The 13323-nt window shown below is 49.9% G+C and overlaps 1 protein-coding gene across 8 annotated transcripts in view; it reads right to left on the reverse strand.

Annotated features, from left to right (window-relative positions):
- SMARCA4 (SWI/SNF related, matrix associated, actin dependent regulator of chromatin, subfamily a, member 4) overlaps positions 1-13323 on the reverse strand; it is a 93453-nt gene that overhangs the window by 16073 nt on the left and 64057 nt on the right. For 3 of the 8 annotated variants that reach the window (XM_049098527.1, XM_049098521.1, XM_049098520.1), the window contains 6 exons: positions 11592-11755; positions 8841-9068; positions 8491-8589; positions 8156-8233; positions 7234-7452; positions 2868-3130 (listed from right to left, as the gene is read on the reverse strand). In XM_049098527.1, the coding sequence (XP_048954484.1) occupies positions 2868-3130; positions 7234-7452; positions 8156-8233; positions 8491-8589; positions 8841-9068; positions 11592-11755 (1051 nt within the window). The remainder of the gene's footprint in view (positions 1-2867; positions 3131-7233; positions 7453-8155; positions 8234-8490; positions 8590-8840; positions 9069-11591; positions 11756-13323) is intronic. The other 5 variants (XM_049098523.1, XM_049098522.1, XM_049098526.1 and 2 more) reach the window with 3 other exon arrangements.

Below are 13323 nucleotides of genomic sequence, written 5' to 3' on the forward strand. Positions count from 1 at the left end.
CAGCTGGGAGTGCAGCTCTGTGGCTTCAGAGTTGGGGCTTCATCAAACAGGATCTCAGCCTCCTGCAGGAGAACAGTCTCAACAAGGGGTCATGGAGCCCTGAGAGCCAGTTTTAGTTTCAGGCATGACTTACTACCCCATCTTGCACATGCTCAAAGAATAGCTGTTCACAGCAGCTAGGGCAGTCATTTCCTCTTTTCTCCCGTGATACAGGCTAAGGCTGATGCTCAGGGGACTTTTGCAGAAAGTCACAAGATGACTAAAAAATAGACATTTTTTTTTAAGTTTGAAAATATCTAAGACCTTATCGACAAGTTGAGGATGCTGTTTCCAAGTGTCTTATTTCCTGACTTTTTTAATACAGAAGTGTAACATACTATAGGAAAGTATGCTTATCAAATGTTTATCCTGATGAACGTTTTCATGTCTCGAGGTAACCACTGCTCCTCACCGATCACCATGGATTAGCTTTCCAACTTCCTGTAACTTTAGGAAACATCCAGTAGTTACTTGTTAGTGTCTGGCTTTTTTCTGCCAAGAAAATGACTGTAAGATTCTCCTGGGGAATGGCGGAATGCCTGTGCTGGTGGTGGTTAGAATTCTGCTCTTTGATTAGGCCACCACTGATATGTTTTCCTATGGATGGACACTGGGCTGTTTCATTTGGGACAGTCATGATCAAGGCTGCTATGTATGTGCTTATATGTGTCTTTTGGTGGACACAGGTGCTCAGCAATCTCTGGTTTACGACTAGGATTAGAGTCTCTGGGTCAGAAAGTTTAGTGTCAAAGAATGGTCTGCTCCCATAAGTAGCATGTGAAGTCCAACCACTCCATGTCAACACTTAAAGGAGTTTTAGGCATTCTGGTGGGTGTATAGAGGCGTCTCTGGTTTTACTGTGTTACCTTTTTAATTTTTTTTTAAGATTTTACTTTACTTATTTGAGAGAGAGCACGCACAAGCAGGGGGAACAGCAGGCAGAGGGAGAGGGAGAGGCAGGCTCCCCGCTGAACAAGGAGCACGATGTGGGGCTCAATTCCAGCACCCTGGGATCATGACCCCAGCTGAAAGCAGATGCTTAACTGTCTAAGCCACCCAGGTGCCTCTATTGTGCATTACCTTGATGTTATGATGTCGATGCAGTGATCCTGAGCACCTTTTCACATGCTGATTGGTTACTGGGGTATCTCCTTCCAGGAGAGGTCTGTCCATGGCTTTTGCCCATTTAAAAATTTCAGTTGGTACGAGTAATCACTGGCTTCGTGAGGGTATCCTTGGATGAACAGATGTTCTTAATTTTAATGAAGTCTACTTTATGAGTCTCTTATGATTAGTGGTGCTTGTGTCCTATTCAGGAAGTCTACACCTACACTGAGGTCATGAAGATTTTCATCAATGCCTTCTTCTAGAACTTTGTTTTACCTTTCACATTTACATCTCCATTTCAAATAAACACATGTATAAGGTGTTGGGTAGGGATAAGGTTCATCTCCATTTGGATATCCAAAAGATCAGCATGACTTTTTCAAAAGTGCATCCTTGTTCCCTGCCTTCAAGGGTCTTCTTCATTTTGATAATTTTAAACCTCCCTCACAAGAACATTGGGGAAAAAACACTGGGATGAATCATTTTTCATTGGATTTTTACACATTTATATTTCAAATAATTGTTGACTCTTCCATTTTTTTCCTTTGTGGAATTTGCCTCAAAGCTGAAGTTTGCAGATCAGCTCAGTATTTTTTCCTCCGATTCAGATGTCACATTTTTAGGGTAAGGTCTTTCTCACTTACTCACCTGTTTCTCTTTTAATAATAAAAGATTCTTTTTTAAAGGGCAATTTGTATCCTTTATTGGGTACTACAATCATCACCAAGCAAAATTTCATACTTGCTAAGAGCCTCTCCACTGAGAGAGGCACCGAGGGCTTATACCATGACACTTTTCCCTCCTACAGATGACAATTTACCCTGACTTTGCTTAGTGGCTAACTGCCACGTGTTACTCTACAATTAGGCTCGACAACCCTCCTACGACTGGGACAGCTGCATCGGCCTGTATGCACCAGGATGGTACATACACTGGGGAGCAGAACGCACTGAGCTTTGAGCAACATGCAGTCCTCACACCTGTAACCAGCTCCTGCTGCTCCACACGACCTACCCCGAACTGGCAGGACGTACACACACTCCCTTGGAGGGCTTGGGAGAACTTTTCTTATTTAAATGGTACTTGTGACCCACAAACAGATATGCTGCAGTTTCCTATTTGGTATCTGTCAGGGCAGGGACCCCAGATCCTGGACCGGAGCCTGTTTTGTTTTCTCAACATGTGGCCCAACAGTGATGGCCCAGGGTAAGAACCGGGCTTGCATGTCATTTAGGTGTGGGGAGAAGGTGGGAACTCGAGAGAAGGAAACGCTACTTGGTCTTGGCTCCTGCCACATGGGCCCTCTCACCACAGTCCACCAGGTGTGTGATTGGTGCCCATCCCAGCACGGGTCCCTCCCATTCCACCTTGCCCGTCACTGGCCTCCTGAGGCCTCTCCACCAGCTCCAGCCTCTGTTGGAGCACCTGTCCCCAGACCTCCATTCCTCAAGGCTACCCTTCAAATGTCACCAACCTTGAAAACATTCCCCCATGGCTCCATCTCCCTATAATGCTTTCTCTTTCCTCTCACCACGGCTAATGCTCTGTACTTCCCTCTTGCAGAATGTGAGTTCCACAAAGGCAGGCACGACGATACAAAGACAGGTCACTAATGTCTGTGGAGTGAATACCCCAATAAGTGGCTCACAGGCACAACGTAAGGCCAGATGAGGCACCTCTGAGGACACCCTAGTGCCCACCCACTGTGCTCCTTGGCTTACCTGTCCTTGTACTTGATCACAGCATCCACGATCTTCTTCATCTTCTTGGTGAGGTTGGGAGGGTTTGGGGAGAGCTTCTCGGCAGGTGGCCGGCCACGCTTCTTCTGCTTCTTGCTCTCGTCGTCCTTGTCACGGCTGCGGGTGCTGGTGGTTGGGGTGGAGGAGCCGGCGTCACTGTCCCGCTTGCGCTTCCGAGACGATTTCTTCTGCCGGACCTCCTCTTCGATCTCCTCCAGCGTGCCCTCCTCGATGGCCTTCAGGGTCAATAGTGGTAAAATAGGACAGCCAGCACCGAGGTTGACAAGCAAAGGCCGTGGCGCAAACCTGCAGGGCCCAGCTGGGCAGGACACAGTGGGGCCCCAGGCAGGCTCCATGACAGGCTAGCTCTGCCTCCCCAGGGTGTTCCCTGCCTAGGCCTGTTCTTAAAAAATCAACAGTTGGATTTCTTTACCAATTATAGAGGCATATCCCACTGAAGGGAACCCAAAGACTTGACCCTGGAATCCCTCCACCTGGAGGTGACACTCTAAATACTTCTGCTCTAGATTCTCTGCATTTTACTTAAAAACTGATAAAATGCACATAACACAAAAGTGACCACTTCACTATTTTTAAGTGTGCACTTTGGAGGCATTAGGTATGTTCACACTGTGCGGAGCCATCACCACCATCTATTGCCAGGACTCTCCCGGCCCTTCCCACATATGTGTGCAGGACCGAGAGCACTACAGTCATGTCCACATGCCATATCAGGACTCAGGTTTTTGCTTACTATGTCCTGGATGTACTTCCTGCCGCTTTTCTGCAACATAATTTTTAATGTCTGTTTAGTATTTCATGGCACAACACACCCTCATTTAACCTTCCCGTGTTCTTGGGCATTTTGGCTGTTTCCATTTGGGGGAGGGGTGCTAGTCTAAGTAATGCTATGACGGACAGCCATATTATTTGTACAGAAATTCCTTGAAGTGGAACTGTTGAGAAGGACCTGAATGTGAACAAAACTAATTTTTGAACAATACCAATTTATTAATTCCCAGTAATAATGACTAATTTGCACATTTTTACCCCCATAAGTAAAGAGAATGAAAAGCCATGTTTCCAGGGGAGCTTGTAATCAGAAAAGGGAGTGGGGGTGGGACTCAAAGGGATGTTCTGGTCATCCACCTCACATTTAACAGCTGTGACTGTGAGCAGGGCACAGGGCCAGGCACTGAGGACACAGCGTGGAAAAAAACCCTCATGGAGGGGACACAGTAAGCAGACAAGTATCTTACAAACATGATGACAAGTGTGTTGACTGCCAGGAACGAGAGTGAGTGGTGTACTGATGGTGGAGCAGATGTGCCCTGGCTGGGGGTCAGGGTAGCATCTCAGAAGAGGTGGCACTTAGGCTGAGATCTGAAGAGTGGGGGTGTGTAAGGCGTCCAGGCCAAAGGAACAGCATGAAGAGCGTAGGGCAGGCAGTAGGGACTCTAAGGTCGGCCTGGGGGATGGTGTGCATTGCGAGCCCAGGGCAGATATAGTGGGTTGAAGAGCGTCCCCCAAAGTTCACATTCACCTGGAGCTTCAGAACATAATCTTATTTCAAAAGAGAATCTTTACAGATGTAACTACTTAAAAAGCAAAAATGAAGGTATCCTATGTCAGGGCAGGCTCTGACTCCAATAAGAACGACCCCATGAGAGATAGGAAAAGATACAAAGATGCATGGGGGACAGGCCATGTAAGATGGAGGCAGACTGGGGTGATGGGTGATGTAGCTACAGGCCAAGGAATGCCTGGGCCTCCAGTAAGCTGGAAGAGGCAAGAAAGGATCCTCCCCTAGAATCTTCAGAGGGAAAAGGGTCTTTTTTGCTGATACCCTGACTTCAAGACTCCAAACCTTCAGAACTCTGAGAGAATAAATTGCTACGGTTTTAAGTCACCCAGTTTGCAGTCCTTGTTATAGCTACCCTAGGAAAGCAACGATAGGTTCTCTGGTCCCAAGTCTCAGGCAGCTAGATCAGCCTAGCAGGGCAAGAGCCAGCGCCATTCTAAAGAGATTTTGGTACATGTGGCACCAGAGTGGCTGCCAGAAAAGTGGGCCCAGCTACATGGCGCCACCACTAAGAAAAGAGAATGGCTCTTTTGGGTAAATGTATTTTTTAAAAATTAATGCAAATTCTTACTGAGCATGACATACAAAAAGGCATGTGCTCTGTGGGGAAAAAATAGTCTTTTTGACAATGGGGCCGGAAAAATTGGACATCTGCTTGTGAAAGAATGAAGTTGGACCCTAACCTCACATCCTAAAGAAAAACTACTCAGATCATGCATGGGCTTAAATGTAAAGGCTAAAACTCTTGAACAAAGCAAAACAAAACACAGGAGTAAATCTTTGTACTCTTACATTTCTCAGTGGTTTCTCTGATATATCAGAAAAACAGGTATGCTGGAGTTTGTCAAAATTTAAAATGTGCTTCAAAGAGCCTCATCAAAAAGGTAAAACAATAACCCACAAAATAGGAGGAAAAAAAATCTATGAATCACACATCCAATAAAGAAGATACACAAATGACCAACAAACACATCAGGGGATGCCCAACACCATTAGCCACTGAAAAAATGCAATTAAAAATCACAATAAGGTTACTGCTGCATGCCCATTACAACGGCTATAATCAAAAGGACAGGTGACAAACCGGAGAAATTGCAACAGTCACACACTGCTGGTAGGAATGTAAAATAGCGTGGCTGCTTTGGAAAACAGACTGGCAGTTCCTCAATAGATTAAGCAAAAAAATTTACCATTTGATTCAGCAATTCTATTTCTAGGTATTTATGCAACAGAGATCACAACACACATCCTCACAAAATCTTGTCTACCGATGTTCATAGCAGTATTATTCATAGCAGCCCAGAGATGGAAAATAGGCCAACTGTCTACCAATGAACAAAGACAGCACTGTGTGGTCTGTACAAGAGAATGTTACTCAGCCTGGAGAAGGGAGGGTACTTGCTCCCACGCAGATGAACTTTGAAGATACTTTGCCTATTTCAAAGTAGAAGCCAGACTCCAAAGGTAGGATACATCCCTCTATTTATATGAAATGTCCAGAACCAGAGCTAGGGGGAATAAAGGGACAGGAAGAGAGCTAAAGAGGACAAGGCTTCTTTCTGAGGTGACAAGAATGTTCTAAAGCTAATTTGTGGTGATCACTGCACAACTCTGAAAACACTAAAAACTACTGAACTGTACAACCTGAATTCATAATAAGTGGTATATAATGTGTATAAAGTGGTATATAAAGTACATTAAAAAAAAAGAAACATGTACACAAAATGTTATTAGCATACAGGCAACTGTTTTTAAAAGGTATCTGTGTCTCAAAACTGCAGAGCCATGGGAGCTGCACATATCTGTGCTTGGGCATATATTCATCTCTAGGGGTTTTCTTGTCCCTGGAGCTCAGGGCTGATGGGTGAGGAGCAGGAGAACCACCTGCCTCCCACCCGAAGGTCACATGGCCCCGTCTGGCACAGCTCACCAGGTGAGCTCACTAGTCTGGGCTGTTCTGAGGTTCCAGGATAGGGCCAGAGCTACCTGACCTCATGGACTGTGGGAGCACTGGGGCCACAGGTGAATCAAGAGGAAACTCAGGAAACATGACCAGAGGCCTAGGCAAGTAACATCATCCATTCTGGACTGTGCCAATCAGCCAGGCACAGCTGAATGCCACCACCTGCCCTCTGGGAAGGGTTGCTTCATGGGCCATTTTTATGAAACTATAGGGCTGGATTCCCAGTCATTACCTCTGCAGTCAAAGCCCTAACCCTGACATGTCACCACAATCCCAGTGCTGCCGGCCTGTGGGCCTACCAGACATCCACAGCCCTGACTCAGCCACCTACACCTGTTGCTGTCAGGGACCCAAGTGCCATCTGCTAAAAACCCTGCGTGTGTCACCTGGGAGCAGCTGCAACTGTGAGCCTCGGTGGAGTCTGCTCCCTCCTCCTCCCAGAGATGGCTGAGGGGTCCAGCCCTGTGGTCGACATGCCCAAAGTGGGGTTGCCTGACCCCCGCTGGCTCTCCCAACCACATGACAAGGCAATTCGCTCTGATGACTCATCACTGAGTTTCCTAATGACAAGCACTTGGAAGGCTGGTTACACCCAGTGGTGAGTTCTGAGCTCCCCAGGGGACTACGTGCACACTCCCTCCCATGCCAGGTCAGGAGGAATGGAGCAACCTGACCCCACATCAGGTGTTGCTACTGAGAATGGCTAAAGGGAATCTGCTCAGGTTTTGGATGAGCCCCACGGCACAGTAGCTGAACCTCTGCTCTCCTGACCCTGCCCCTGGCCGGCCCTCTCCAGCATGTACCTTGAGCCACTGCTTCTCAGTCAGCGAGTCGCTGTAGTCCACCTCCTTGCGATGGCGGGAGCCACGGCCAAACATTTTCTCTTCTTCTTCCTCACAGGTCAGCCGCTCCACCTCAGCATCGTCCTTGATGATCCATGAAGGAAGCTCATCCTCCTCCATCAGGCGTGGCTTCCGCTTGGGATTTCGGGCCTCCTCGCGCCTGCGGTCTAGGTCCATGCGCTGGGAGGTGTAGGGCAGGGGACAGAGGGAGAGAGGCGTGAGCACAGGCAGAGCTGGGGGCACACAAGGGGCGTGTGGTGAGGGGAGGCTTTGTTATCTTGGGCACTAATGCTGCAAGGCAGCTAAACAGTAGCTCTGAGGTTTCTGGCTCTGACAGAAAGCAGACCCATGCTAGGGTTCTGCTTCAGGGGCAGAAAAAATGAGAAGGTCACAGAAGAGGGGCCAAGGGCCCGTACTCTGACTCCATGCTGACTTGTGCTTTCTACCCAGAGCTAAGGAGCATCTGTGACTGATGGCTGGCCTGGGACAGCGTTAACTCCCTCTGAAAGGGAGCCTCAAGGACAAGAGACTCAAGAGGACAGGCATTCAGCAGGACTGAGGATCACAGGTGTGTGTGTGGGGAGGTGTGTGTGTGTGTGTGTGTGTGTGTGTGAGTGTGTGTGTCCCATCACTGCTGCAACACTCTTAGGGGGCCATGGAAGAAAGATCGGTCTGTTAGGAGGGAGGAAGGGGGACCACCCCAAGAGATGCCCCAGCTCCATTACCCGCTGGGGACACCATTGTCACGGAGTTTTGTTCTATTTGACTGAGCTGTTTTGTTCTACTTGATGTCAATGGGGGTGGGCATGGGAAGCCTTCAGAGCGCCCCATGAGGTGTGTGGGGTGGAACACCGCTTCTGTCCCCTCTGCCCACGGTACTCACCATGAACAGGTCAAATTCCTCCTCGTGCCGGGCAATCATCTGGTTCACCGTCTCATCGTCAGGCACTTCGTCTTCTTCCTAGAAGGTTTCACACGTTTAGTTCGAGTGTGGAGAGGCCGGGGTGGGCGGTGGCCGGGCTCGGAGGCGAGCGGCGGCAGTCCATGGGAAATGAGCTGGCGGTCCCAGTCCGGCTGCGGTGGATGGGGACCCACACGGCAGCGAAAGGCACACACGCACACGCACACGCACGCTCCGTGGGATCAGGGCCCTTGCTGGCCGTCTCAGCCGAGAAGCCGAGGATTGAATGGGCATGGAGACTGAACTACCCCTCTCACCTTTAGAGGTGGCTCCTCCAAGTCGGGGTTGACGCCCGCTGGCGGAGGGGCAGTGTGGGCGAAGCTGGCACTGCCGCTGCCCGTGCTGCAGTGTCTGCTCTGTGGATAAATAGAGGACTTCAGTCTCCAGGGCTGTCAATCCGGCGTCTTTCACCAGCAGTTTAGAAAAAAAAAACCACTTCAAAGAAAAAGCAAGTACTCATCCTCTTTCCTTTCAGCCCACACTCCCTTTACTCCAAAGGGATGCAAAAAAAATAAGAGTGCAAAAAAGGTAAAAAAACAAAAATGAAAGCCGCTCATGCGTCCACCACTCACGCCGGGGAGGGGGTTGGGGCTGGCGCTGCCCTCACCTCATCCTGCTCCTCATGCTCGAGGATGGCCTGCAGGAAGGCGCGCCTCTCGTGGCTGGAGGACTTTTGGTCAAACATGCCAGCTTGGATCACCTTCTGGTCGACGTTGAGCTTGTACTTGGCTGCGGCCAGAATCTTCTCCTCTACACTGTTGACCGTGCAGAGACGGAGCACCCGCACCTCGTTCTGCTGCCCGATGCGGTGGGCGCGGTCCTGGGCTTGCAGGTCCTAGAGGAAGAGATGCAGGTTAGTCCCAATCCAGCTTTCTGGAGATCTAAGAGGCAGTCAACTTTGCAGTGCCATCGGGAAAGGCCTTCTCATTCTCATGTGCCTGTCTCCCTCTGCATGCCCTGACCAGCAGCTTCTTGAGCTGGGAACCCAGGAACACAACCTCGAGTCCATGCCACAATGACATTACCACAAGATTATCCCTTCCCATCTTTTTTTTTTTCTTTTTAAAGATTTTTATTTATTCACGAGAGACACACACACAGAGAGACAGAGACACAGGCAGAGGGAGAATCAGGCTCCATGCAGGGAGCCCCACGTGGGATTCGATCCCGGGACCCCAGGATCACACCCTGGGCCAAAGGCAGACACTCAACCACTGAGCCATCCAGGCGTCCCTGTCCCTTCCCATCTTAACTGGGATTTTTTGGTACTCCAGGGCAAAGTGCAACTCAGAGGACAAGTCCTGGGCCGTGAGGGTCCCAAGCAGCTCATGTCACAGCTACACGGGTCCCCTCACCTACCCCAGGAGGGGCTCATGTTTGATGTGGCCATATTGCGGTTAAGAGCACCTTTAACAAAATAGGGTCGAAGCTGGGCACCACCCTGGCAATGCCGGCTTGGTTGTGGGCCCTGCTTCTTTTTTGCTATGCAGGCCAAGCCGAGGCCCTATAAGCCTCAGGACTTACTCTGTTGACATAGGCCTTTCCGGTGATCGTGAGGGGAGAGGAGCTAAGTGGCACTGGATGTTCAGCCCAGAGCGTACTGCAGAGCCAGCTCTGATCAAGTGGTAGCCACGGCTGCCAACACTATCTGTATTATTATCCCCAGCACCAAATCAGGGGGGCGTCCACAAAACCCTGCATCTGGGCCCAGGAGCAGTGTGGGCCTATGCTCAAGATTCACACAAAATCGGGTTGACAGGGGCTGTAACTCGTGGAGGGCCAGGAGTGCCTTGTGTTTAGAGCTTAGCTTCCTGGTTCGGTCAGCACGCCTCCTGACAGGGTTAGCACTGGCTAACATACCCCAGGCTCTGTAGGAAGCTTAGTGGCTTCTGAAAGCCCCCAATGTGACAGAGGCCAGGGCTCCAGGTCCTGGCCTCTGTCTGCCTGTTGACGGAATAGCACACTGCAATCACCCTCTCAAAAAAAATGGATGGTCACAGGGTCTTGGTGAGAACTATGCCCCAGGCTGATGGTAGAAAGGAACACTAGTAACCAACCTGAGCATTTGCCCATCAGATGGACTACAACTCACACACTGTGAACTAGCGCCTCCAGGCTGTGGGGAAGAACATGCTCAGACACTGTTGGTAGGAGAAACACCCAAGGCAGCCTTCTGGAGGCCACTTTGGCAAAGGTGACTAGAATGTACAGAGGACATGCTCAAGGGCCAAGAATCCCACTCTCAGGGCTGACTGGTCAGGGAGTCTTGGTACAAATACTGCAAGAGAGGGAGAAAAGGGCTCCATAAGCAGTTACGCTGAGAAACAACCCAGATGCCTGCCAAGTATGGTTTGAGTCAAGTCTCGAGGCCACCATATGCCAGGACACCTGGCAGCTGAGGAATTGGCTGTGTGGAGTCCCCTGTGCTTGTACTGAGAGGAGAAACACACCAGCTGCCAGAGGGAAGGACACATGCTAGAACGTGCTGTGTTTTCGCCAAAACCAAAACACATGTGTGTGTGTATATAGGTACATGCTGGCACATGGTCAGAAGAGCAGAACTGGTAAGGGGAAAGAAATGGACTCTATTTTATTTTGAGTAATTGATACTTGCATTAAAAGACTATTACTTTTATGAAACATTGGGAAAACTTAAAAACTCACTTAAAAACCGCTGTATTGGGATCCCTGGGTGGCGCAGCGGTTTAGCGCCTGCCTTTGGCCCAGGGCGTGATCCTGGAGACCCAGGATCAAATCCCACGTCAGGCTCCCGGTGCATGGAGCCTGCTTCTCCCTCTGCCTCTGTCTCTGCCTCTCTCTCTCTCTCACTGTGTGCCTATCATAAATAAATAAAAATTAAAAAACAAAACAAAACAAAACAAAAAAACCGCTGTATTTATAAAATACTATTTCTCTGCAGCTACTGGCATGGAGCCCTATATAAGGCATATGGATAAAAAACTTAAGAGCAACAGCATACAAATATGCCCCAGATGTTTTTAAAAGCATAAGTGTGTGAGAGCATGCACAGAACACAGCCTGGAACCCCTGTATCACTAAAAAAGTGACAATTACTGATGGATGATGAGATTAGGGTATTTCTACTTTATACATTTATATAAAACCAGGATTCTTTTTTAAATAGAAATGGAATATGTTTTTTTTCACAATCAAAATACAAAGTGATGTTCTGAAAAACAACGGAAAATGATACTCTCGGGGCTTCCCCACAAAGGCCTCAGAAGCTGTAGGTGCCACTGCTGCTAGCTCCAGGAGAACATCCAAGAGGCATTAGTGATGGGAGAGGGTCAGCGGGGAGCCTCAAGCCCCTCCCCACCAGGGGGCGGCCTGCCCTTACCTGGTGGGGGTTCCAATCGCTGTCAAAGATGATCACAGTGTCGGCCGACTGGAGGTTTAGCCCAAGCCCCCCAGCTCGGGTGCTGAGTAGGAAGATGAAGTACTCGGAGCCGGGCTCGTTGAAGGTTTTCAGCAGCATGCCCCGGTCCTCCGCTTTCGTAGTTCCTGCAGGTGCAGGGAGAATGCTGTTAGCAGGGGGGGCTGCATGGGGAGGGGTGCAATGGCGAGGAGACACAGAGGAACACCTGCTTCGGAGAAGAGAGCGGGGACAGTGCCTGCACCTGTCCCACAGAGGCCTCCTGGGCCAACTCTACAGTCGCTCAGCCTATGTGCCTGAGCTACAATTGACGAGCAATTCAGGTTTATGGTGAGCACAAGCAAACACCATTTCTCCCACCCCAGATGAAAATGAGGCCCAACAGGCCACCATATCACCTCAGAGTAAAATGAGGCCACTGCAAGCATAAGCGGGATGGGTGCTAGAGCACAGTGCCTGGAACAGGGACTGGCCAGAGGGTTGGTGCCTGCCTCCACCAGACTGTGATGCGTTTCTCTACTCGCAGAGAGTCATCTACAGGCAAGCACACAGTCGCCTTATAACAGGTACTCTTCCCTCCAGGCAGGAACGGTTTCCCCTCTTGATGGAATCACAGACACACTCATGTGACCATCTAGGGCATGATCCTTCGCACTGAGAACACCAGCGGGGCACCTAAGCTCTTCGGGTGCTGCCAGTTCAGAGGAAGGGTGCCTCTAATCTAGATGATGAGATGAAAATTAAATGCTTCCAGCCACTTGTCTAACCATTGCAATGAATAGCCTGGAGGCCCGATGCCCACAGGAGCCTGGGCTAGAGGCATGCCCCCAGCTGCCTCTTTCTGAGGAAGGGCTGAGGCTGGAGCAGTGAAGAGGCAGGCCCAAGCTGAAGGGCCCGCTGCCCTGCCTGCACCTTCACTCTCACCACTTTGACAGTGAAAGGTTCCATCTCCCAACCTACTGCTGAACCCCTACCTTTTGTCTGCACTTTGCCAGAACTGGTCAGTGACCATGTGGGTACTGTGTAGTTGTGGCTGAGCAGACAAAAGTCCTCTCCTCACTTTGGAGGACAAGGAAAGAAACAGGGCAAATGCACAGATGCTGGGGCAGGCGGGAACATGCTCTCCACCTATAGCCTCTCCTGAGGGTTGGCTTGGTGACACAGACAAGGACCAATGTTCACAAGGCATAGACCATGGGGGTGGGTGAGGCAGCTGGAAAGTCCTGGCCACCCCATTGGCAGGGGTGCAGTTTTCAGCCTCCAAGGAGTGGGAAGGAGGCACCATACGGAGGCAGGGACAAAGGGAGACACACATTGTCATTTGTGCCTGTAAAGGTTGCCCGGGACGGAACTGCAAGGCGAGGCTGACAGATGGCAAGATGAGCACAATGGGCCAGCTGTGGCTGAGGCTGGAGAAGCCAGAGCCCAGCCACCACAGGTTGTGGTCTATGAAACCACTGTTCCACAGCAACAGACAAATGAGGGTGCAGAGGGGCATCCTGCCAGGAAAATGCACCTGGCAATGAGCTTCAATAAAAGCTCTGTGAAGGATAGGAGCTAATAGAATAGAATAAGAGCTACCTGTTTAACAAGGGTCAACCCAGCAGCTCTCAAGCTCACTTTTCTCACGAGTCTGTGCACTCTTCCAGTTGGACAGAGTGGGGATTCCCTCTAGGGCCTCCCTGGCCAGTGGACA

This window comes from Canis lupus, chromosome 20 (genome assembly GCF_003254725.2).
Source record: "Canis lupus dingo isolate Sandy chromosome 20, ASM325472v2, whole genome shotgun sequence".
In the NCBI taxonomy this organism is placed as follows: Eukaryota; Metazoa; Chordata; class Mammalia; order Carnivora; family Canidae; genus Canis; species Canis lupus.